The 23,712-nt window shown below is 35.3% G+C and overlaps 3 protein-coding genes across 3 annotated transcripts; all 3 read right to left on the bottom strand.

Annotated features, from left to right (window-relative positions):
- Positions 1 to 1,622: 1,622 nt before the first annotated feature.
- On the bottom strand, positions 1,623 to 8,028 carry LOC113772159 (cysteine-rich receptor-like protein kinase 10). The gene is made up of 7 exons (XM_027316727.1): positions 7,886 to 8,028; positions 4,070 to 4,188; positions 3,833 to 3,997; positions 3,535 to 3,745; positions 2,792 to 3,029; positions 2,506 to 2,656; positions 1,623 to 2,104 (listed from the first exon to the last, which is right to left on the bottom strand). Exons 1-7 carry the CDS (start codon positions 8,019 to 8,021, stop codon positions 1,772 to 1,774), a joined length of 1,353 nt encoding a protein of 450 aa, XP_027172528.1. The 5' UTR covers positions 8,022 to 8,028; the 3' UTR covers positions 1,623 to 1,771.
- Positions 8,021 to 8,741, bottom strand: LOC113771925 (cysteine-rich receptor-like protein kinase 25). The gene is made up of 2 exons (XM_027316473.1): positions 8,150 to 8,741; positions 8,021 to 8,037 (listed from the first exon to the last, which is right to left on the bottom strand). Exons 1-2 carry the CDS (start codon positions 8,739 to 8,741, stop codon positions 8,021 to 8,023), a joined length of 609 nt encoding a protein of 202 aa, XP_027172274.1.
- A 7,332-nt stretch (positions 8,742 to 16,073) lies between these two features.
- On the bottom strand, positions 16,074 to 21,389 carry LOC113770966 (dynamin-related protein 5A-like). Its single transcript, XM_027315600.1, has 8 exons — positions 20,985 to 21,389; positions 20,270 to 20,461; positions 19,950 to 20,156; positions 18,831 to 19,259; positions 18,441 to 18,668; positions 18,173 to 18,368; positions 16,783 to 17,473; positions 16,074 to 16,481 (listed from the first exon to the last, which is right to left on the bottom strand). The coding sequence occupies exons 1-8, from the start codon at positions 21,369 to 21,371 to the stop codon at positions 16,295 to 16,297; spliced, it is 2,517 nt and encodes an 838-aa protein (XP_027171401.1). The 5' UTR covers positions 21,372 to 21,389; the 3' UTR covers positions 16,074 to 16,294.
- Between the last annotated feature and the right edge of the window lie 2,323 nt (positions 21,390 to 23,712).

Here is a 23,712-nt window from a genome sequence, read left to right as displayed (position 1 = left end):
TAGTTTATCACTTATTTTTGGAAGCAAATTTTACCTAGAAAATTCAGTGACACTTAATTAATTCAGATGTTCAATTTTTGGTTATCAAACGCATCTAAACATATTAAAATCTAAATACATTAATTTTAAGTGCTGAATTGGACTATCAAACAGAGCCTAAGTCTTCACTTTAGATTTCACCACAAGATTAGGGAAATTATAGTATTTGGTTAAATTCGGTTCATTGGCAAGAGCGAATTTCAATGGTTTGAGTGAAATACATCCTTAGCAAGACAAGAGCATTAGTGATAATTGACTATTTCATCCAAAATTAGGTACATTTAATGGATTCTATACCCTAAAACATTTGTGTTTAGTTGAGTTTTTTCAAATTGTTAATTTTCCTTGCATTGTTTTAGCATTGTGATTATTTTACTTAGTTGAAATTCTTGATTAGTTTAAATAATAGAGTGAGCTAAAAGCTTTAATAGTTAAAAGTAATTCTCATAGGATCAATCCTAACTCCCTAGTAATACGAGCCACGACCTTTATACTTGCAGTGAACTAGGGAATTAGTTAAAACTTAGAGCCTAGGCTAGAATCTCGTCGGGTGCAGTGTTATAATTGATAGACTAAGCTAGGAAGCCTAGTTTTTCTATGTGCAAATGATAAAACCTCAAGACATGTTTATTTTAAAATAAAAAAAAAATCTAAAGAGCAACAACAACTTGCATTGTTCTTTGAAGCACATCCTTATACCCTTAGGGTCCGTTTGCTTCAATATAAAATTTTTTTTCCAAGGAGAACATTTTCAATGAAAATAATTTTCCTGAAAAAATTTTCTTTTTCCCTTCATTTTCAGATGTTTGGTGCAGTTTTAAGAAAATGTACCACAAAACTAAAACCTACAAGAAGAAGATTCCTCAATAGAATCCCTTCAACTACCACCTTCCCATGTACATTAGATTTACAATCTCAACCCAGAGATTCATCCAATCTCCAAATCTATCAAACTCCAGAATCAGGAATTCATAATTTCTCAAACCAATTACACATCGTACCAATGAAGATTCAAATTAATAATATCTCAATAAAAATTGCTTCAATAATTAAAACCTTATAATTGATCAACTATCATATGGACAAGTAGCTCTTGAATTCTGTTACAAACTTTTCTGCACAAAAGTCTTCCTCCACTCTATCTCTTTCACTTTTCTAGATTTCCCTCACCCAAAAACTCATCAAGACCCACTCTTGGGATAGATTTTCTACATCTCCATGGATGCATTGTTTATGCTGGCATGGGAGGAAAGGAGTAGAATTGGCGAAGATGAGGAGGAGGGAAAGGTGGCTAACAATGACATTTTTTGTAGCAGGCACAGGGATGGATTTTTAACAATAGTCTCGGTATTGGTTTTTGTTATTTGTTACGAGTATCTTAATAGGTAAGCCCTAAAATGGTTGATAAGCTTCACGAGTTTGATTGAAATTAACTTCCATATGCCTGCTCCATAAGTCATTTTACGTCCTGTAGCGTAAAACATTTTACATTGGAAAATATTTTCCTAACATCTTCTGCTGCCAAACACAAGAAAATCCGAAAAATATTTTCAGTTCAAACAAACAGACCCTTAAGGTGTGAGAAGTCAATCAGAGTGAAGAAGCTAATTTTCAACACTAGTGGAGAAACTTTAGATACCTTCCTGGTAAATGAGTCATGCTACCAGAAATACATTGTGGTACTGATGATGCACTTGATGTTTTCTTCTAGTACTGCCTTTGTTTTTTTCCTTTATCTAGGATATAGTTCAGTAATTGATGCCTCATTTACAGAACTTTGAGTTAAAATTCTTTCGATATTAGATTGATTAACTCCCAGCTCTTCCACCCTGCTCTCTGATCTATTGCTCCGGAAGAATGCTGGACGATGTGGAGTTGGCAGGATAACAGAATTACTATTCAGCATGTAGACCACGGAAGCCATTATAGGTCTTCTACTGACATCTTCTTCAACACACAGTAAGCCAACTTGGACACATTGAATGACTTCATTTTGGGCATAAGAATCTCCAATGCTTGCATCCAAAAGAGCTAAAGCTTCGCCACGTCTCCAATGCTCCCAAACCTTTTTGAAATAATTCCACTCATAAGGATTTCACACCTAAAAACTTCAATTTGCTCAAACATATAGGTGTCACAAGTAATGGCACCTTTCCATTAGGCATTAGTAAATACTCTACATTCAAAGTTTAACCATACACAACCTTCCTTTCCATCATTTTATATGGCCTGTCATATTAGTTAAAATGCCTTAAAAAAAATGAAGTAAATTCTGAGCTACTCTACTATGTTTAACAATGTAGAAATGGCAAATGATAAGTCCTAGTGCTGTCATGATGGTGAGGATTCGTATTGGACATCTAACTATTTTCATTAGGGGTGCCAAGTTCAAATCCTCCACTGCAAATGTGCAAAAGCATAGAACAACAGTAAAAACTGTAGTAAGTTTTTGCAATTCGCACTTACATAGCTTACGAGGTCTTCGGAATCTTCAGATTGGGAGAAGGTGCTGTTCTTTTTTCCGGTGATAATTTCCAAAATTACAACCCCAAAACTGAATACATCTGACTTTACCGAGAACTGGCCCCTCCTTGTGTATTCAGGAGCCATGTAACCACTGCAAGGCTCAATGATTGTTATAATTAGTACTAGGACAATCCCAATGAGGCTATCGAATGGAGATGTACATAATTTTCTATGAAAGATACAACGTCATATCATGCGAGAAATATAGTATGGGCATAAAACTTACAATGTCCCAGCAATTCTATTTGTATTTCCTTCAGATTGATCAACTCCACAAATCCTTGCCATGCCAAAATCTGCTATCTTTGGGCTCATATTTCCATCCAATAATATATTGCCTGCTTTGAGATCACGATGAACAATTCTAAGGCGAGAATCCTCATGCAGATAAAGAAGTCCTCTTGCTATACCTCCAATGATATTGTAACGTCTTGCCCAATTCAATGATCGTTTATTTTCTGAATCTACACAAATTTAAACACAATATATTGTGTTAGCAATGAAAGTTACCAAATTAATAATTCCAGAAAGCACAATCAAATAGGTAAATTACACTCTTGGTTCTTAAACTATAAACACACTCTCAATTTAGTTTTTAAAATTCTATTGTGGACACTTCACCCTAAAGGTTTCAATTTATCCCACTTCAGTATAATCAGTAATGAAATTATTGAAATGAATGAAATATTTTGCTCTACTTTGATCATCACTTACCTATTATCGTTAGTTTTGACAATTCATTTAGTTGTTATACTGATGTGTGACAAATTTGATACTTTAGAGGATGAAGTAACTAAAATTAAAGTTTAAATACTAGAGTTGGAGTGCGTCTATGGTTTAAGGTTCTAAACTGGAATTCACTCCAATGTGTTATCTATCATTTCGCATAACATGGTCGAATCAAGTAAAATAGAACAAGATAACATGGACCAATAAAATATTACTTCAAGTATGTCTAGTTCGACCCACCAAAGAGAAAGTAGTCAAGGCTTTTGTTGGGAACAAATTCATAGATGAGTATCTTTTCTTCTCCTTCCAGGCAAAATCCCAACAGTCGAACTAGATTTCTATGTTGAAGCTTTGCAACTACTACAATTTCATTTTTAAATTCTTCTGCACCTTGCCCTGAGCTTCTTGACAGCCTCTTAACAGCTACTTCTTGTCCATTACCAAGTACACCCTGAGTAAACATGCATACTAGAATTTAATTGAAATATTAAATGTGAGATATTCAAATTCACAAAAGCAAAATATTTCATGCAGAGACCTTGTATACACGGCCAAATCCACCTTCGCCAATTTTGTTATCCACAGAGAAGTTATTTGTGACAATTTGAATTTCAGTTAAGCTATACTGTAAGGATTCGGCCGTTAAGATATCAGCAACTCCATCTACACCTGTAATAAGCAAATATACTCGATTTAATGTTAGCTCAAAAACCTTTAAGATGTCCTGTAATTGCTATGAATAAAAATTACCAGTTGTTGCGAGTGCCCCATCAACATATCTCTTCCTCAATCTTCTTTTCAGGAAAACAAAAGACATCACAAATAGCATAACTGCAACAATGATTAGTGGGACAGCAATCCGAAAAGCTGCTCGTAGGAGGCTTCGCCCTTTGCCTGGATGAACAGAAGTTTGTTGAGCAACAAAATTCAGCTTGTAGGAAATCAAGTTTGTTGAACTTCGGGTTAGTGTCACTCTGAGACAGCGTATTGCATATTCACAAGGCTAAGCCAAAAATACAGTATTTGGAAAAAAAAATTTAATATTCTCTAAACATGTTTTTTTTTAACCGCATCTCGTACGCTTCATGTTGACTAGGAGTGGCAATTTTCAATACTACCTAAAAATACGACACAAACCTAACATGAAATTAATGGGTTTGTATTGAGATTTCGCGGGTTCGGATCAGAATCGAATCGAACCGATGGTTCTGTTAAGACTACAATGGTAAATTAGTAAATTAAAATTATATTTTAGATCATTCGGGTTGACCCGCCAACCCGAAATTTTCAAATTCGAGTCAGGTATCTTGACCCATTTCGGGTTGGTGGGTCGTGTTTGAATCAACAGGTTATCTGTTATACTTGAATCTCAACTTGACCCGCCAACCCGAATCTGACTCGATTGCCACCCCTAATGTTGACGGTAAATAAAACAAAAGTTGATAGTCAATTTTTAATCCTAACTATTTTTGTTATGGATTAACACAATTAAACTCCCCTAAGGTTTCAACAATTTACAAAACTTAGCTTTGTGTTTGGACCAAATAATGGCCGCCCTTTTAATTGAGGCTGTTAAGACTCACGTTTGGGTCTGTGTTGGTGGCAATTTGTAAGAAATCCTATAAACAACCTATGATCTCCAAGATATGCCTGACTCATGATGATAATCAGAGCAAAACCCATTCAAACTTGTAAATAAGAACTACCACTTCCACTAGCACCCTTGTTCCTACATACTCCATTTCCGGGACTATGAATATTCGATCCCACTTCCTATTTCATTCTATCCCATTTTTTTTATTGTATCACTATTTATCTTTCATAAATATCATACTTTAATATTTTTTTTCTTTCTTAAGTTCTAATAACTATTAACAAAGTAATATACAAAATTCAACAAACCTCAAAAAATCAAAATACAGAGAAAAGACTGTTGTATTTTATTTATTTTTTTACTGTATTAATAGTTATTTGACAACAAGGAAACAAAAAAAAAAGTAAAGATTATGTTTACAAAAGAGAAATATTAATATAATAAAAAGTGGAATAAAAAATCGAATATGAAATGTAACTGAATATCTATCCCCATTTGGCTAATCAGATGTTTATTACCACTGCCACCACAACCACCAGAACCACCATAACCACCACCTTATTTTATTGTACCTACTCCTATTCAATTCCCTCGAGATCTGGCATCACCAAGTAATTTTCTCCTTTCTATCTTTCCTTTGCTTCATATGCTTACATAAATGCTACATACATACATATATAAATGCATATATGATATTTTGTTTGCGGAATTTGAACATATGTAATGAGAGTGGTTGTAGAGGAGATTTAGGCAACTTTTTTTTTTTTTTTTGTTTCCTTAGAATGAAAGGTAATGTAGATTTTGAAAACTTTTAATGTACGGCATAGTTTGGTAGTCTAAAATTGTGTGCTAAACGGTTAAAACCCCGTCAATGGGAAGATTGGCTGTGTTAAGTAATGTTCCCTACTTTATGGAGCTCGGAATCAGGAGGCCATCGAGTGAATAGTGAGGTAAAGGGTAAAGACAAATGTTTGTTAAACAGAACGAGGAGGAGAAGAGGTTGACCGTTGTCCGTTAACAAGGACAATGCTATACATTGATGGGTATTTTGGACATTTAGCAAGTCTTTCTGTTGACCATTCAAGTTTAAGCAGATTAACTAATGCCGAAGGGAAGGGACTTCTTGTCATAGGCTTATCAGCATTGATCAGTAATGTGGTCAAACTTTAAGATGCCAAATGTCATGAGAGATAAATGCACAAAAGATTTTGTATCATTTCCTATTCCATTCCTTGTCCCACTTTAGGTTATATTACCATGTATCTTTTATGAATATCTTATTTTAATTCTTTTTTCTCTTAGAATTTTAACAACCACTAACAATGTCAAAAACGAAGTGCAATAGACTAAGAAGCCAAAATTTAATTTAAAAATCATATTTTTTTAATGAATCTTCTACTATATTTTTTGTTTCTTGATCATATATTAGTTTTTAGTTGATATATTTTGATTTTTTTTAACGCTATTAGTTGACATTGGACCTCAAGGCAAAAAGAAAGCATGATTAAAATAGAATGTTCATGAAGAGTACATGGCAATACAATAGAAGGTGGATAGAAAATAGGAGAGAAGATCCATTGTGAGATAAATGTAATTAAACATTTAATTACTATGAATTTTAATAATTAACTTCTACAATTGATGATTTAGTGCTTCACCTCATAATCTCCTAATGCTTTCGAAATGATCACTTTACCCCCTCCCTTTTTGCTTTCTGGTGAAGTGGATTGCTTTTTTTTTTTCTCATGGTTAACTGAACTTGAAAGTGGGTAAATACGGTATTTGGTTGATTTCATTGCTAATTTTTGTTTTGAACATTTTTTCCCAATTAATTTTCATTTTGGATCTTTAAACTAGACATGTACACCTACTTTAGTCCTTAAATTTTAATTTAGGACATTTTATTCTCTAAAGTATGAAATTCGTCCTTAAACATTATTTTTTTTAATCTTGACAACAAGTTCTGTCACAAAACAAAGAAAAACTTAATCGCTCCACCTTACAAAAAGACAACTGAATAAGGTAAAATTGTGATTTTGAAACCACAAGATTGTGAGGCAAAACATTAAACCACAAAGGGGTAAATTAATTTACCTATTTTAATGTTAGATTTCAAACAAGCGAAAAAAAACATATTACACTAGAATGTAAAATCTTTTACCTGCATACAATGCATCCTCGATCTTCTTCAATGCCTTAGTTTAAATTTGGGAAAACTAAAATGGATTGTTCTTTGCATTACGCCATAATAAGTTCATTTGAAAAATTTTTAAATCAACATTGTCCATAATATACCTCATTAATTATTTTATGATTAATCATTACAAAATTTTCCATGATCTTGAACTCTTTTATGCTATTTAAATGTTTCTTGCAAATTGAATGCAAATACTTTCTCAAATGGACTTTGTCATTATGTATGCTGATCAACTAATCAAAACAAAATAATATAGTAGATAAATGGATAAATTACTAAAGGAAAACAAAGTGGAGAGAAGGCCAACCCATTTTCGTACATCAAACCATCATACCTAAGGGGATTCTATAATGGCCACCATACGGCTATTTCAATAAACATGCAATAGTTAATTACTGTCCTAATGGTTGCAAAATGACTAAGTATGTACATAATTATTGGCCTAAGAAGTATGAGTCCACTTAAAATTCTTCCATAAAAATGACAATTCATGATGAATGTGATCAGTACGACGTGATTATGCTGAAATCTTAACATTATGTATTCCACTATTGTATAAAGTTACGTGGTGGCCTCCTTTAGGTATGTATTTTATTTTGAGATTGAATCCACACCCTCTCAGTACAAACTTCAATACTATTAATTCCAATTATAAATGCTTGAAGGCATGGATTCAAATGAAGGGTGTGTGGATTTAATTCTTTTCATTTTCGACCCGGAATCTGATACAAACAAGAAATCGTAAGCCTGCATACAAGCCCAAAAAAGACTGCCATATATAACAATGCTCCAGAACTTACCTTTAGTGGAACTAGAAGGAGGACCACCAGGAGAGTTTGCCGGAAGCGGTGGTGCAGAGGATGTAGGCGGTGGTGCAGAGGATACACTACCGTAGAAGGGGTAAACCTCATACCTTACCTTACAGCTTGGAAACATCACTCTACCTCCCACTCTGCCATTACAACACGAGGGCAGCACTGATATAGCATTGCTGAGACAAGTTTCGCAGTCTAGAGCGGATAGATCTGGTGTGCACTGCGCAAGGGTGTACAATTTCTTCTTACCCATGGAATAATCGCCTTCTCGAACAGCAAACATTTTGCCCCCAGTTCTATTTGCAGCCTGAACCGCAATGTCATTCACCAGGTTTTCCAACGTTGTTTTGAACTTCTCCTGGTCCCGTCCAGTGACATTTTGCACATTGTACATAGAAAGAACAACGTAGGAATCGACCCTGGAGAAAATTGCCTGGTTAGAAAAGCGTAAGAAGCACTCCTCGTACCAAACAATAGCATCCTCGTGATACGGGCACTCCTCAATTACTTTGACGGCGGCTATTGCTACGCATTGTCCACAAACGTCAGTGCTGACATCGCCTCGACAGAGAAAGAGGCCATAGACCGTGTTTGAAGGGTCATTGCCAGTACTGATATTGTAGAAACCACCGGTGTCTGTCCGAAATGCATTTGAAGATAGAGCGTCAAGCACGGAATACAGATTGTTACTGTAAATCCTGCCGGAAATACTGTTAGGTTCGTATGTAGTATTTGCACAGTAAGACGAAAGAAAATTAACGGGGCTAGTGCGTCTGGTATGAAAGCTAAGCAAACAAAGCATGCAATATTGGAAGTGGAACAACAAATTTCTGGAGATCATTTCACAGGCAGGGATCAAAAGAATAAAAGGCTAAAAATACACAAATTACAGTTGTAAAATAGGAGCCAAAGTTTTGGTCGAGGGATCATGAAAATTGTACAGGCCAGGAAAACGTGTAGTCTATAGGATGACTTTATTTTAGCAAGTCGGTCAACGAAGTGCCTGGACGGGAACCATCAGCTGAATGGTCTGTAACAAGAATTCTATACGTCCTTTATGGATTTTGACGGGAGTGGAAAATTCGAGGATGCTGACAATATTGAAGAATGTCATTGTGACAGATTAATGGAGACCAAGCTAAAAGCTAGTGCTCTAATCGTCCCAAATTCAATCTCTATTTGGTAGTAGAATCGTTCAACACTACTATGGATTATTCTTTTTAAACATTGTCAGTGTAAATCCATTTCACACTAATAAGATGCATGACACGTAAATTTTATTCAAATTTTAAATTCATGTTTAACAAATATAGCATGCACCTAAATAACAAAAAAAAAATCTTTATGCTGATGGTGTAGAAATATCCAGCCATTTCGCCACAATTGACAGCCAATTTTATGTCCGCCGCTGCTTTTCAAATCAAGTTTGATGGCCAGTTAATTTTCTAACATATTTACAATGTTGCCTGCTGCATTAGTAAGATATATCTTGGGCTGTAAAATATCCAGGGTTCATGCCTTAGTTGATACAGGAGTAACCACTTTGCTGGTTGCCTGGACATGAGCCATCGGATGGCTAGTCTGTAACTAAAACTTCGATACGTCATTAAAGGATTTTGAGGGGAGAGTAAATTTGAGGATGCTAACAACATCAAAACAACGTCATTGTGGAGGATAATTGTAATTCTACTAACGCTCCAAAGAATAAGTTCGACCCCAATTTAAAAAAAAAAAAAAATTGACCCAAATTGAATCTCTATATTGCAGTTCAACACCGGTTTTAAGAAAGAGTTCTCTAAATATAGTTCAAAGGGTAAATGATACATAGCCCGTGGATTCATTCATTGTCACATGACTCTATTAATATTTACAAATATCCATATAAATTTTCTATGGTTTCATATAAAGTGAAAATTGGATGGAAAAATAACCTCTAAAATATATTTATTTGAAACACCAGTATTACCATTATTAAAACATTAATTCAAACAATGACCAGACCATCTTACATAAAATTATGTAGATAAATGCAAAATCTATAGAGGATTAAAATGGATATTCATACAAATCATACGAGACATTAAGTATATATCATTATTTCGTCACATGCATTTTTGGAGCACTTCTGTTCAATCACTATAGCCATTGATGTTTTCTGTCTATTTATCATATCCCATGAAATCATAGGGCGTTATGGGGATATTTTGAAATCTAAGGGGAATCATGTGCCAATGAAAAACCAAGGGAGGTTATGTGTAATTTAGGACAAGATCATGTACAGTCTGTCACATTTTAATTGGACTGAAACTTTCCAATAATTTTCATTGTCACACTACTTTTAATTCTCTACGGTTCCTTGTGTTTGGTTAAGTGGACAAATCATAAGACAAGCATTAATTTAAAGGAAAGAAACGTCTACCCAGTTTTTAATGACCAATTCCATGTCTGTGCTGGATTTTCGAACATATTTACAAGGGTGCCTACAGCATTAGTAAGATGCAACTCAGAAGGTAAAAATAAACAATTTTCATGCCTTAGGAGCGACCACTATGATCTTTGTTGGTCTTTGTCACAATAGAGCTACGCGTGTAACTCGTCATTTATATTATCAATTTTGATAATCCATTTGCTTGTTAGCATTTCATTGCAATTCTTATGTTAAATTTAACTTTTCAGGATTGTTTTTCTATTCGTATTGTTTCTTTGTTCATGCTAAGAAATTATTGTGCAGAATTTTATATTTGGATTCAATATTTTCATTATCAAAATTGTCCAAATTTACATCATATGTATATTTATCGAGCACATGTTCATGTTGTTCATAAAATGCTAAATCTAGTTTAGATATTTATTCTATTTGGTAATTATTATAAGGCGCATTCTTCTAGGACCTATTAGTATTTTATTTTCATATATGCTGAAATTATCAAATGGGAATAAAAGACAAAGGATTTTTCAAGAATGAAAAGGTACTGCTATTCTCTCGCTCCACATTGGAGCTTTAGCAAACCTAAATGCCTAAGATTAGATAACTGCAGAAGTGTTAAGATTGAGGCAGGTGTGGAGCTACGTTGCCCCCTCCCCACCTTAGCTTCCGAAAAATACCCTACTAGTTGTGAAGATTTTTAACAAGTTTTAATAGTTGCACTTCTTGAAATTAAAAATCAAGGAACAAATAAAAGATGAAAATATATATATTTACCCTTACACCCCTCTCCACCCCAACTATTAGGTACAAGAAAGAGTCCTTCCTTTGACCATTGACCAACTTTAGCATGGATTTTTTAGTCTTATAGCTTAGTTACTTTAGTCTTAAAAAAGTTTTCCAACGTTGCAATATTTCTGCTCCTAGTCAAGCGTCTAGGAAAAGGCAAGGAACCAAGAAAAGGAACTTCTTCTGATCTGTTAACTTGTGGTTTAAAAGAGGGTTGAATTACTCCGGGTGTCTCAGAAGTTGGATAAGACCAAGGATGTGTCGAACTCAGTCAGGGCTAGCTAAATACGACAGGCGGACCCATATTAAGATTGTTGTGGATGATTTCTCTAGTGATTTGGGTAAAGACCTTGAAAGGATTAAAACGGCGATTGAAGAGTTCACATTTGCATATTTTTCTAACTTCGAAGACAACACCAAATAAAAAAAAAACAAAAAAAAAGTAATTATTGCAAATGTAGAGCTAAATCTATGATTTGCAGGCTCCAATTCCACGATTTGCTGAGGAAGAGAAGAGAAAGGAAAAATGAAAAAAAAAGAGAGAAGAAATGGAGAGAGACAGAGAGAGAAAAAAAAATTGGCTTAAACCTGCCTTAGCTATAGTCGCTTTTACTTTTGCCCTGATTGTTTGTTAAAAGAGTTTTTGGTTATTTTCAGGCCATAAGTGGTTGAAATTAGTGATTTCGATCATATTAGACCTCTTATACTTTTTATGAGGAAAGTAAAATCACCATTTTAAATTTAAGGAATGACAAAATTCCACTGGCGAATTGGAAGGTATATTTTGGACGATTTTCCTTCTATATATAAAGCATGAGGCATGGTTTTAGTGTTAAAACTTTTTATCATCTTTTATTTTTCCAAAAGTAAAGATTTACTATAGATAACTACTAAAATTCAATAACTTCCAATAATTTCTTTTTTGTCTGTTATTTCTTTGGCCAAAAAAAAAAAAGAATCATACTTCTTTTGTATTTTTGTTTGCAACAAAAAATATAAAAGTTATAATAACTTCCACTGGCATTAATAAATATAACTTAATTTTTTATTAATTTGCACACCATATGGCATGCTTTTTCCATTGATCTTTCTATATATAAAGCATGAGCCATGCAGGGGTGGAGCTAGAAAAAAATTCAATGGGGGCAAATTTAAAATGTTAAATTATGCTACTTTCAAATTTTAAATCCCTATCAAAATTCTTAATAAAGTTTTATCTATTTGTGAAGGTGAAATAACAAGAGAGCTAGCAATTTTTACAAATTTATATGTGTTGAGAAAAAAAAAGACAGCAACTTTTCGAATGGATTTGTATGGTGAGAGCAAATTGGACAAGAGTGAGAAGAAGAATAAAGATAAAGTTGAATCTTTGGTGATTGGTTTTTATTTATATGTGAGAGGCGAAATGAGTTATTTATTATTTTTAATCAATCTTCTTGGAGTGGACAAAGTGATAAAAAAGAATAATATTACTTAAATATGTTTAAAAAGAAACTAAAATCTTGTTGAAGAGCGGTGGGGCAATATTCTCTAATTATAGGGGTAAAGGTATGAACTTGTATGTGTCAAATTCGAACCAGTGTTTGCAACATCTTCTAGCACCATAAAACTAAGCCTCAACCCCTATTAGATTATACTACAGCCCACACCATCCCATCACTTATCTCAATATTAGGGATTCATTCGATCAGCAATCTTACCCTTCAATTGTCAAACATAAAGGGCCGACACTAAATCCTAGAGATGGCAAAATGGGCAAATTGATGGGTATAAATGGAATTAGATTCGTATCAAACCCAATCTCAAAACTGGAAAATCCATCCTGTCTAAATAGGACTGTCAATGGGTTGGGCCAGCCCGAGCTCGACTCGCTCGGCCCGACAGAAAGCCCGATGAGCCCGATCATTTAGTGAGCCGGTCTGAGTCTAAACCTAAAAAATAGGCCCGAATTAAATGTGAGCCGAGCTTGGGCCTTATTAGGCTCAAACCCGATATAGGCCCGGCCCTTTAATTACCTATATATATAATATTTATATTTTGATATTATGTATAATTATATATCCAAATATATTATTACTAAATACTAAATATATACATAAATTACAAAACACAAAAATACATCTAAAAACTCTTTCATGAGCTTTCTTGAGAGCCAATATTGGTAATGCATAACTAAATCTCTAATTTTTCTTATTGGTTGAGTAAATTTTTGTATTGGCATAATATTGGTTGATTTTTTTTTGGTCTACAAACACAAAAATCATCAAGCATATTTGGATTTAAATCACAAGATTATAAAAAAAGTTTCAACTTTTAAAGATGTATTGGCTTATGATCGCATGTTTTATTACTATTTTTCATGCATTTTGAATGGATTAAATATAAATATTGTTGAAAAATTTTTGGTTTATATACGTTTTAAGAACTATTATTTGTTCATGTTTAGTTTTAATATTATAGTCTTGTAAATGTTAAATTAGTTTTACAACTTAATAGTTATAGTAATTATATTAAGAAAATTAAGGAGTAATAAGTGAGTTTGGGCTAAACCCAATTAAGGCTCACAACCCGAATATTATGTGAGTTGAGTATGAGTTTCACATTTACGAACCCGAAACTCATAGTCCGAAACCCGAAAATGATTCAAATTAAATGAACTGAGTTTGAACTCATCAAAACCCGGCTCATTAGGCCCGATTGACAGGCCTACTTAAATCCAAAAGGGTTTCTATCTTTTTTATCCCTCTTGATCTATTTAAGCATTCTCCTAATATAAGTTAGCAGCAGGAGTAACGCACATGTTGTCAATTAGCACATATAAAAAAGAAAATGTGCCTAGATTCAAAAAAATAATAATAAAGCTAAATGAATTTGCCCTTATGCATGCCATTATTGCCAGTATCCATCGAGTAGTGACTCTGATAATGATTCTGTTAACGTTTTCGACCAAAAAAAAAAGATGAAGAAGAAGAAGAAAAAAGACGGTGATAATTAATGACAGAAAAGCACCGCGAATTAGGTTAAAACTTTATTGTCAATATTGGTACCACACCAAATGTATATTGTGTACAAGTTAGTGTATTCTTTCTTGTTTAACAAATGAGAATAAGAAGGTACCTCAAATTTCTTCAAACAAAAGATTACGCCTTAGACAGATGCGCACTTGCATCTAACTTTCTCTTGCAACATAAGAACAGCAACAACAACGACAGCAACCCAAAAAAAAAAAAAATTTACCAAAAGGAGGATAAGAAGACCTATCAAACTTAGGTCTTCTAATCCTATTTCTGATAGATTAACCCCATTTATATCAAAGTCAGATTCCGGTGTTGGAACAATGATCCCCAGCTAAATGGGGTAGGGTCCAAATCCTGTATAGATAGATAGTGTATGGTATATACGTTAATGAATTTTAATATATACACTGTGAATGTATAAAAAAAAATTTAAATTTTATAGAAAAACTTTTTTTTTTGGCTGGTTTTCTTTAACCACCATCCTCTTGTGACTTAAACTCCAGGCCCTTAAGAACACAACTGGCTAAAACGAGAGAAGCATAAAGAGTTTTTTTTTTGGAAACTACGGAACCCATAAGAAGTTAACCTCAAAGGACGAAGTCAGAATTATGTCAACCCTCAACCTTGATTATTATTATGCACTCTCCACTCACACAATTGAATTTTGATTATGGATTATATATCTTTCTACGTTGGATCATCTCCTTAAAAACGAATAGAGTTTGGCATCAATAAGACCCAAAACCAATTTAGTCTAGTTTAGCTTCTACAAACGATCCTACTTACTTTTTCAAACCTTTACCAGAAAAATTGAGCTAGTCAACAAACAAGAAATTCATACGCGGATAATGGCAGATAATCTTTGACCATATATCAATATTTTTTTTCGATAAGAGGGTCCGCTGTTAGTGTATTGTTTATGACATTCACATTTGATATGGGATAGGGCAGTCGGGAACCAGTTTTGGCTTGGGGTACCACTACCAGGGATCCATCCAGGTTCATGAATTTTGATTAGTTCGCAGGAAAGGGCATATGCTGATGTAGCTGGCACTCTTATTTATTTTCTTTCTTTTTTTGTCATAATAAAAATATGCTGGGGAATTTATTTATTTATTTATTTTTGGATGTTGTCATCCTATACTATCTCACTCGCAAAAACTAGAGGGAAGGTTGTCACTTTTGTTATTTCATAATGTTTTTTTCAATCTTCTTCGGAGATTGCTAATTAACCCTCAACACCAGATGTCACCACGATCATTCTTGACCCACTTTAATCATCACCAGTAAGAAATTTTGTTTTATTCTAGTAGTTGGTGGGAGGTTGTGGAGAATTTATTTTTCACCTCAGAATTAAACTAATATCTTCACTTGGGGCCAAAAAAAAAAAAAAAAACTTGTTACTTCTTGGGAAACTTGGCCCTTATTATTCTCTTTGCCCTTTACATTATGATAAACAGCAAGAAAATAAAAAGTTTGTATGGGCCACTCTAAAGTATGTGTGCCTAATTTTTTTTTCCCCCCCAAAACTGCAGACATATTAATTTGTATAAATTGTACAATTGTGTGAGCAAGGGTCCAACTGAGTTTGGACTACATGCCCCTAACGACTAGAGTCGAAACTCCACTCTCCATGGAGTAATTTTACATATTCTGATCCAAAAGTTGTTTCTTTTTCCTCTAAATTTTTTAATTTTATTGTTTTCTAGTAATTAACTTTATTTATCCCTAATAAGGCGTTGATCTAATGGTTAAAATTGAAATGTTAAAGGTCCATCCGGGTTCAAATCTCATCACATATGTGTTTCCTCTTCAGCTTTATGTAAGTTGCTTTATAGTGATTAATATTGAAGTGTTGTTATTCTCACTCACTCTATTCGTGGGTTAGTTCAAGTTGTTTTATTTGTACTGCTATTACTCTTATGATTGTGAGTTGTTGTAATCTTATGTCCATCAATTCATCCTATCACATCCGAAGTGCAATTTCTTGAGCATTTGACACTTCCGGCAGAGAGAAGATTATTCTATGGACAACCGCCAGTCAGTCGCCATAAGCAATGGCAAATCTCCAACTCAAATAATGGTGTTTCAGAGAACAATAATATAAAATCGACACTGACCAAAAACCACACCGAACTCCATGATGCAATTTTGGCATTTCTGTCAAAGTGCTCTGGCCACACTTTTGAATTCATTCAAACAAGAATGGAGTATTTTCTGACGTTTCTGAAGAGATTCTCTTTCATTCTGAAGTACATCAATTGCTCCTGGAGCAACAAACATGTCCATAAACTTGTCATCATTCACCGCAAATAATTCTACTCCAAGTGCTACCACAAGCCTATCCCGACTGTGCAAATGGCAAAAAACAAAAATCATCACTAACTGGAACCCAGAGGTTATAGATAGATAGATAAAAAGCACGAACAGCATGCTCTTGAGCAAAAGTACCAAGTCTCAATTTTTCGGATTAGTTAAATAAACAGCATTTTTAGCAAAGTCATATTTAGTCACTTCAATTGCAAGATTTAAGCGTGTGTGCAATCGAGTGGGCGCGGAGTAAACCAGGGACCAGAGTTTAGATTGAAAGGTGTTTGTAACTTACCAACAGATTGATTCATTTGTCTACAGAGAAACAGCTAATGACTTACCAGGGAGTCAAGAAGCTCGAATTTAAAGTTGATGTCACACTACGCTCTACCAGAACTTCTCGCATTCGAGCAAAATGCAGTGCAGCAGATGAGCATATATCTGAATAGGTTGAGCCTGATTTTGAAACTGTATCTCCATTGCCAAACAAAAGGCTATCATTCTTATGGCCTCTCAATTGGTCACAATTTCTGTTGTTGCCTGCTATTCTTGAATGGCGTTTCCTTGCTCCAATCTCAATGCAGTTTCCAAGCTCCTTTTTCACTGCAAAAACTTCACATGGCTGGTCAGGTGATGGGGTCTCGGGCACAGTCATCTGGCATTCTCGAAGAGCTTCTCTAGCTTCGTCACTTTTTCCTGGTGGGGTTTCCTGTGCGTTCTTTTCTGGTGGTACGTTTTCTTGATCCTTTGCAAGTGAGTTGCGCAATGAAGGTGCGGCATCAGATAGCTCAAGGAAAAAAGAACCGGCTGAAACTTGGTTAAATTGGCAGATTGAATTTATGCCTGATCTAGAATTCCCAAAGAAGTCATTCTCATAGCAGACTTGAGAGTATGGGCTTGTAACTGAATCGAGATGGTGTCTAACCAATTGCTTGCACTGTTTGGCAAGATCATGTACAAAACGATTGTATGAGTGCCTCAAAGCAGCATGAAAACCGACATATCCATCCATTTCACCAGCTTTCACGCCATCTGCAGAATTAAATGGCAGTTAGAAGTCCAACAATTATAATATAAATCATTATGAAGCCGTTAATTTCTATTATCACATTTCCAGTATATAAAACAGCAGACTACAGTTTAAGAATAGAGACACTATTGAATAGCAGGCGCAGATAACATAATTTTCCAGCACAAATATGCATTCATAACCTCAATTCAGACTTCAACGATTTTATTACATGGTATTCCTTTCAAGTGAAACAGCAAATATGGGTAGAAAGGCTGTGCGTGCTGGGAAATTTACTATCACTGACAACTTGTAATGAACCGTGTGCAAATTTTGCTAGTAAGACATCAACTCTTCAATTAGGCTTTACAGGAAGCAAATTGTTAGCGCATTTACAACATTTTTGCACTAAACTAGGTAAGGCCTCCTTAAGCAATGCTGTAAGGAGAAATTAACAGAAAAAGGGATCGTGATTTGTTGCATTGACTGTGCAACTGGCTACTCAGGTTGCATTGACTGTGCAAGTGGCTACTCAGAATAAATTCTAAGGCATTAATTCCATACTGATCTACAGATTATACCAAAGAAATCTGAGATAGCCAGCTCAGAGGCTAAACCAGACAAGTCAAACTATACGTCCTAAGAAAGAAAAGACAATCTAAAGGAAGTAGAACATAATTTTAAACTTCTTACATGTAATGTCAAAGATGTAAAACTCTTACATTCAGTGTCACGATGATGATTTCTCTCAATAGCGAGATCAAAAAGCTTGCTCAAAACAAAAGCAAGCCGATCACATGCTGTGTCAAGAAGAGGAGCTAGCCATGATCGTGCAGCAGCACGTGCAATCTCTGCAGCTGCCTCTGCAACTCCTCTATTTCCACCTCTACCAGCATGAGCAAGTAATATGTTTGCTACCTGTTACATAAATTTTAAAATCAAAACCCTTGTTCCCCATTGGAGTTTTAGTTACTGTTGACAAACAGTTACCTTTTCCCTAGATACAGTGGGGCATTCAATGGAATATGTAGCACATCGAAATTCATGCACCACCCTCTCAAAAGCAGCACCTCCATACAGGCGTAAAGTAGCATTGGGGGGTTTTACATCAGCTACAACACCAGGCCAACAACCAATGCTACTCTCTGAACGTTCCTCCTCCGTTGTTTTCCCCCATAGCTCAGGGTCAGGATCTGCTGCTCCATCAATAAGTGCTCCCTGTGACCAATTGCGCATGAAATACCATGCTCCAGGTAAACTCACAATCTTAAAATTCAAATTCTCTTCAAAGCATTTGGTGAGGCTCGAACCTCAAATAACACAAACAAGAAAAGTTGAACGGAAATGTTCATTACAAAACAATAAAACTTTATTGCATACCACATGGCTGCATATAGAAGCAGCATGCAACATGGCAGATCTCCGAAGATGAGCAACATCAGAAGTGGCTTGTATTTTGGAATCCATTCTTGCTAATTCAGCAGTGACTTCACTGCAGCGTTGTTCAAGCAAAGCCAGTGTAGCTGGTGCAGCTTCTTTGTATCTCTTTTGGAGTTCAGATTCCAAAAAGTCTCTGAGACAACCAAAACCAATGTGGGGCTGGTACTTCTCTTCATTGAACCCCCCTTTAACGCCATCACGTAGATAGCGTAATATTTCTGAATCCACCTGTGATATTTGCCTGCGGAATTCATCATTTGAAACTGAGCTCCTCTCTTTTGGCAAGGCCACAAAAAATGGTCGAGTATTCTCCCCAAGGTAACCACTTGCACTCAGGTAGCGATCAACTTCCCAACGGTCACTGAACTCCTAGATGATTAATATTCACCATACATGAATCATATCCCAAACGAGAATGCTCATTTATGAGATAAGCTCATAATCTACCAAAAGATTCTTGTGAAAGGATTACAAAGGACATTCACAGTATCAGACGTCTGCATGTTCAAATAAAGAAAATACTAGTACTGTTTCCCAGCACAAATAAAAGATGTTCCTGTGTAGTATAATATATTCCTATTCAGCACTTAAGTCATATTGGTCCTTATAAAGCAAAAAAATGTATAGAACTAGTTCTACTAAGAAATTGCTCCACATTTCTTCAGTCCTTGAGTAAATTTCAGCAGCTTCAGTAAACAATCAAAACTTTGTTAAACTGTTAAAGAAATAAGGCAATGGTTCCTCTTAACAGCATAGACAGGTGATCATGTATGGTTTCATTAGCAGGGTAAGCTTTTGGTATGAATACCCAAACATGCATAGAGACATACCCGTTCACAATTCTGCATATTGCATCTTTTTCTCATCTATATAAAGAGTTCTGAGCATGATCTTTTTCTTTTTCTATTTTTCCTCATTTAGGATGTACTTAAATGTATACAACAAATGCCAGCTTCTGTTTGCTACTCTTTGTAAACTTTTTACCATAAGATTGCAGGAGACAGAAAAAGCTTCAGGATGGAAACATAACCAAGCTCCTGTAGCAGTTAGCTTATGTACCTTTAGGCGGTTATCAAATTTAGATACAACAATCACAGTCCTTCGAAAAGTTGGATCAATTTCTCGAATAGCATCCAACCACAATGAAGAGCACCATTCAACACTACTCTGTTGAAGGAACAAAAGAATGCGATGAGGAGGACTAGCTAGTGCCTTCACCATTGATAGAATCTCATCCGGTGTACTTTCTGGTTCACCCTTTTTTGCCTGTTAACCAATTCATTCAACAACCGAGAAGTGCAGAAAACCAAAATTCACATACTCAAAACCATGAAATGTTCCTTTGTTTTCACGAATGCATGCGTGTCCAGATAACTAACCTTGAGAACAAAGCCCGGGGTGTCGATGATGGTGAGATTGGGACAGTGAGCATATTCTGCTCTCATCACAATAGGTTTAGAAGAAACAGCAGTTCTGTTCTTCTTCAAAAGTTCCTCTGTACGAAGCTTAATGGTATCCGCTATGGCAGATGCTGAACTTAAGGAATTTCCATATTCTTCTGAATCCTCCTCCTAAAATTTATAGCCATGATAATTCAGCCCTCCCTTTACTTATATTCCAATATAATTGACATCGTTATAATTAAAGAAAAAATATGAGCTTTGATCTCTTGTTGGATTGGAATAGTAGCACTAGAATACAAATCCAGAAAATGCATGGACAGTAATTTCTTCTTTAAATATCTCTGAAGTCTCAAGCAAAATTTCCCAAATATGTAAAAAGCACTGTCATAATTGCTTCCAAATTATCAGTTGTTTTGCAGCCCATAGAACAAATTTGGCATGTATCAAACTTAAATCAAGCACTGTCATAATTGCTTCCAAATTATCAGTTGTTTTGCAGCCCATGCAACAAATTTGGCATGTATCAAACTTAAATCAAGAGTTCCTATGCAAAGTTTAACTCTTTTATTTTTATGTTTTTAAAAATTTCGACTTTTCCTACCAATTTTAAAAGATAAAACCCACAACGGTCATAAACTATTATAAGAAAGAAGCTTGTACTGTACTACGCTTATTCGATTGATCCAATAACCTGAAAGCGGCAACGGGGCTCCAAAGCTGTCGGATCATGGACCATTTGGAGAATGAGGGGGCGCCGGGTCCCCATCTCCACTTCCCGGACATTGAACCGGAACCCGAGGAGTGCTTCAAGAAGAGAGCTTTTCCCGTCTGACTGACCGCCTAGGGCAACAATTTCGGGGATCGGGAGTTTCTCGCCGAAGGCAACGGCGGCGGACTGGAGCCTATTGTAGGCCTCGAACCGGGTCTTGAAGTCCGACGATCGGGTGGTGCTGCGGTCGGATAGTTGGTGGTGCTGCCTTTTGGATACGGAGGAGGTAACAGTAGGCTTTTCGGCTGTAGGGGTTTTGGTTGGGGTTGGGGAGGTTAGAAAGGTTGATGTATTGGTGGTGTTCGCCATTGGAGAGGGTGGATGGGTTTCTCAGTCTCGACAGTGAAATGGGGCGGGGGTTTGAAGGATTTGAATTTGAATTCTCAGTACATTTTAGATTCTAAGATTAATGGGCTGGACTGGTTCTGCCCCCCCAAGACACCAGAACCTTGGGCCTTCTGCTCAGCTTCTGGATTCCGCCCTGCTGTGGTTAGTAAATCCTCAACACCCTTGTGGACAAGGTTAGGTTAACTACCCAGTTTTAGGGCCCAACCAACCACCAAACCACCCACAAAGTTTGAGTTGTCCTCTTTTTTTCCTTTTCCTTTTTGTTTTTGTTCTATTTGAATTTATAATTATTTTTCTGAAAGCAAAAAACATTACATATAGAGTAAGCCCATTGAGCTGATACAAGCAAAGGTAGAATAAGATAATTGTTAGTTTAACGATGCATTGACACTTCTAATTAGTGGATTACGTTAATTATGTGCATGATCTAATCTCCACCGAATATGAAAAAACCACTAACCAACGAAGTAATGTGCATGATTAGCAGTCGTTTTCCCTTCAATTATGAGCACATCTCACATGACGTGTGATTTTTTTTTTTTTTTTCAAACCCAAAGGACTTTTGATATTTGGACAAACCTAATCCCCGTGAAAGCCCACAAACCTAATCCACATGACGTGTGATGCATATGACATAAAATGTACAAGTCTTGCCTAATGATCTTTTCAGCCAATCATTTTCACAACCTTCTCTATCTTAGTCTTTTCATAAATAATGCTTAGTTTCCTCTGAGAAAATCGATCAAAAGATTGAAACTTCAAAGCATGATACTAAAATTTTTTGACTTTAAATTTGTCCCTCCTCCTTTTTAAAAAAAAAAAAAGAAAAAGGAAAAAAATTTGTTTGATCATTCGGGCAAGAGATTATTAGAGGTGTAGAACAATGTACTACTTAATAATATCATAGAGACTTGGTAGCAAGTTGTAAAGCTTGACCACTTATCACCACAATCCTTTCCTATTTTTCTAATAAAACCAACCAACTTGTAGTGGTATATTAGGTTCATTGAACGAGCTCTTCAACATATTTATTGACCTCCAAAGTCATGGTCAAGTTTCTATATTTTGTTTTTTTCTTTTGTTGGGGGGGGTCCCTTCCCTTCTTTTTATTTGTTTCTCGTGTTGACTTCTTTTTTATATATATATATATATATATATATATGTGTGTGTGTGTATAAGAGAATGTGTGTGTGTGTGTGTGTTAGCTCTTTCTCTTCCAATTATTAATATTTTTGTTATGGTTTCCAAGCGTGAGGGGTTAGACTAGAGTTTTGGGGTGGCATCATGACTCATGAGATGAGGGACGTCGGTGGGATTCAGCTAGCACATGCACCACCAAAGTCACTTCAGGATCCACCCCAAATTCATTCCTTCCAAAAAAATGTTTTTAATCCATAGTGTTACTTTTTTTCAAAGATAGGCAGATAATTAGATTAGAAACGCTCAGAGAGTTAACGGAAAGACTGGCCTAAGCAATCTAAGGAGACCCACCAAACTTTCACGTCCAATCAATTGGTAACTGGTCGAGAAGCCTGGAGACCAAAGTGTTACTGCTAAATAAGAAAATGTACAACTAACTTGTTACTGGCAGGGGCTGGAAGCTTGCAGCTGGTTACAGGTATTTGAAAACATGTGCAGCTTAATCAGCACTAAGTCTCGTATCGAAATATCATTATTCACAACAACAAAGTTACCAAATTTTGTTAGTAAGTACAAAATTGTCTAGCATGCCTTTTCTTTTTCTTTTTTTTCCTTTTTTCTGGCCATGATCATGTTGTTCCTTCAGAGAATCAGAAGTAAATGACCTACTAGATTCCAGTAACAATTTCACCATCTTTTGAGATCAAGTGCCTGTATACGATCTTGTTTGACATCTATTATGTAAATTTCTAGTTTCATATTGATATATGTTCGATAAAGTATTCAGAAAACTTTAAAATCAAAACAATGATCATGAGACAAAAGATTCTCCTTCCTTATTTAGATTCGTTTTATAATTATCGAAACTTCTTGAAAAATGAAAGTTAAGACGAAAGTCTAACAAAAATACAGAATTTTCTCTAGAATGTATATATATATATATAGGTTAAAAGTAGAATTTTACTGAATAATCAGAAAAGAAAAGGGACGAAGTTCAACAATTAGACTTTTTCTTTTTTACATTCTTTATTTCTTTCAAATATCAAACAAAATAAAAAGGTTAAAGAATAAACATTTCCTTGGGTTTGCCACTATCTGCACCTATGGTATTGTGGCATGTGATCTAGCCGAAGTCAACCATGTGATCTCCAGACCAAACCAT

Source organism: Coffea eugenioides, chromosome 5 (genome assembly GCF_003713205.1).
Source record: "Coffea eugenioides isolate CCC68of chromosome 5, Ceug_1.0, whole genome shotgun sequence".
NCBI classification, from domain to species: Eukaryota; Viridiplantae; Streptophyta; class Magnoliopsida; order Gentianales; family Rubiaceae; genus Coffea; species Coffea eugenioides.
Note: the sequence above shows the minus strand (reverse complement) of the source record. Positions and strands in the feature narration are given on the sequence as shown.

Bases quoted from the DNA above. Each gene is read 5' to 3' on its own strand.
- LOC113772159 (XM_027316727.1), bottom strand. From the start codon at position 8,021: ATGTTTCCAAGCTGTAAGGTAAGGTATGAGGTTTACCCCTTCTACGGT. The intron at 4,189-7,885 runs GTAAGTTCTGGA...CTGTTCATCCAG, and splicing joins TCCTTCTAGTTCCACTAAAG to GCAAAGGGCGAAGCCTCCTA. The intron at 3,998-4,069 runs GTTGATGGGGCA...AAGGTTTTTGAG, and splicing joins GAAGATTGAGGAAGAGATAT to CTAACATTAAATCGAGTATA.
- LOC113771925 (XM_027316473.1), bottom strand. From the start codon at position 8,741: ATGATCTCCAGAAATTTGTTGTTCCACTTCCAATATTGCATGCTTTGT.
- LOC113770966 (XM_027315600.1), bottom strand. From the start codon at position 21,371: ATGGCGAACACCACCAATACATCAACCTTTCTAACCTCCCCAACCCCA. The intron at 20,157-20,269 runs GTTAGTTATCTG...ATTGGTTAACAG, and splicing joins CCCCGGGCTTTGTTCTCAAG to GCAAAAAAGGGTGAACCAGA. The intron at 16,482-16,782 runs GTAAGTCATTAG...CCATTTGCACAG, and splicing joins TCGAGCTTCTTGACTCCCTG to TCGGGATAGGCTTGTGGTAG.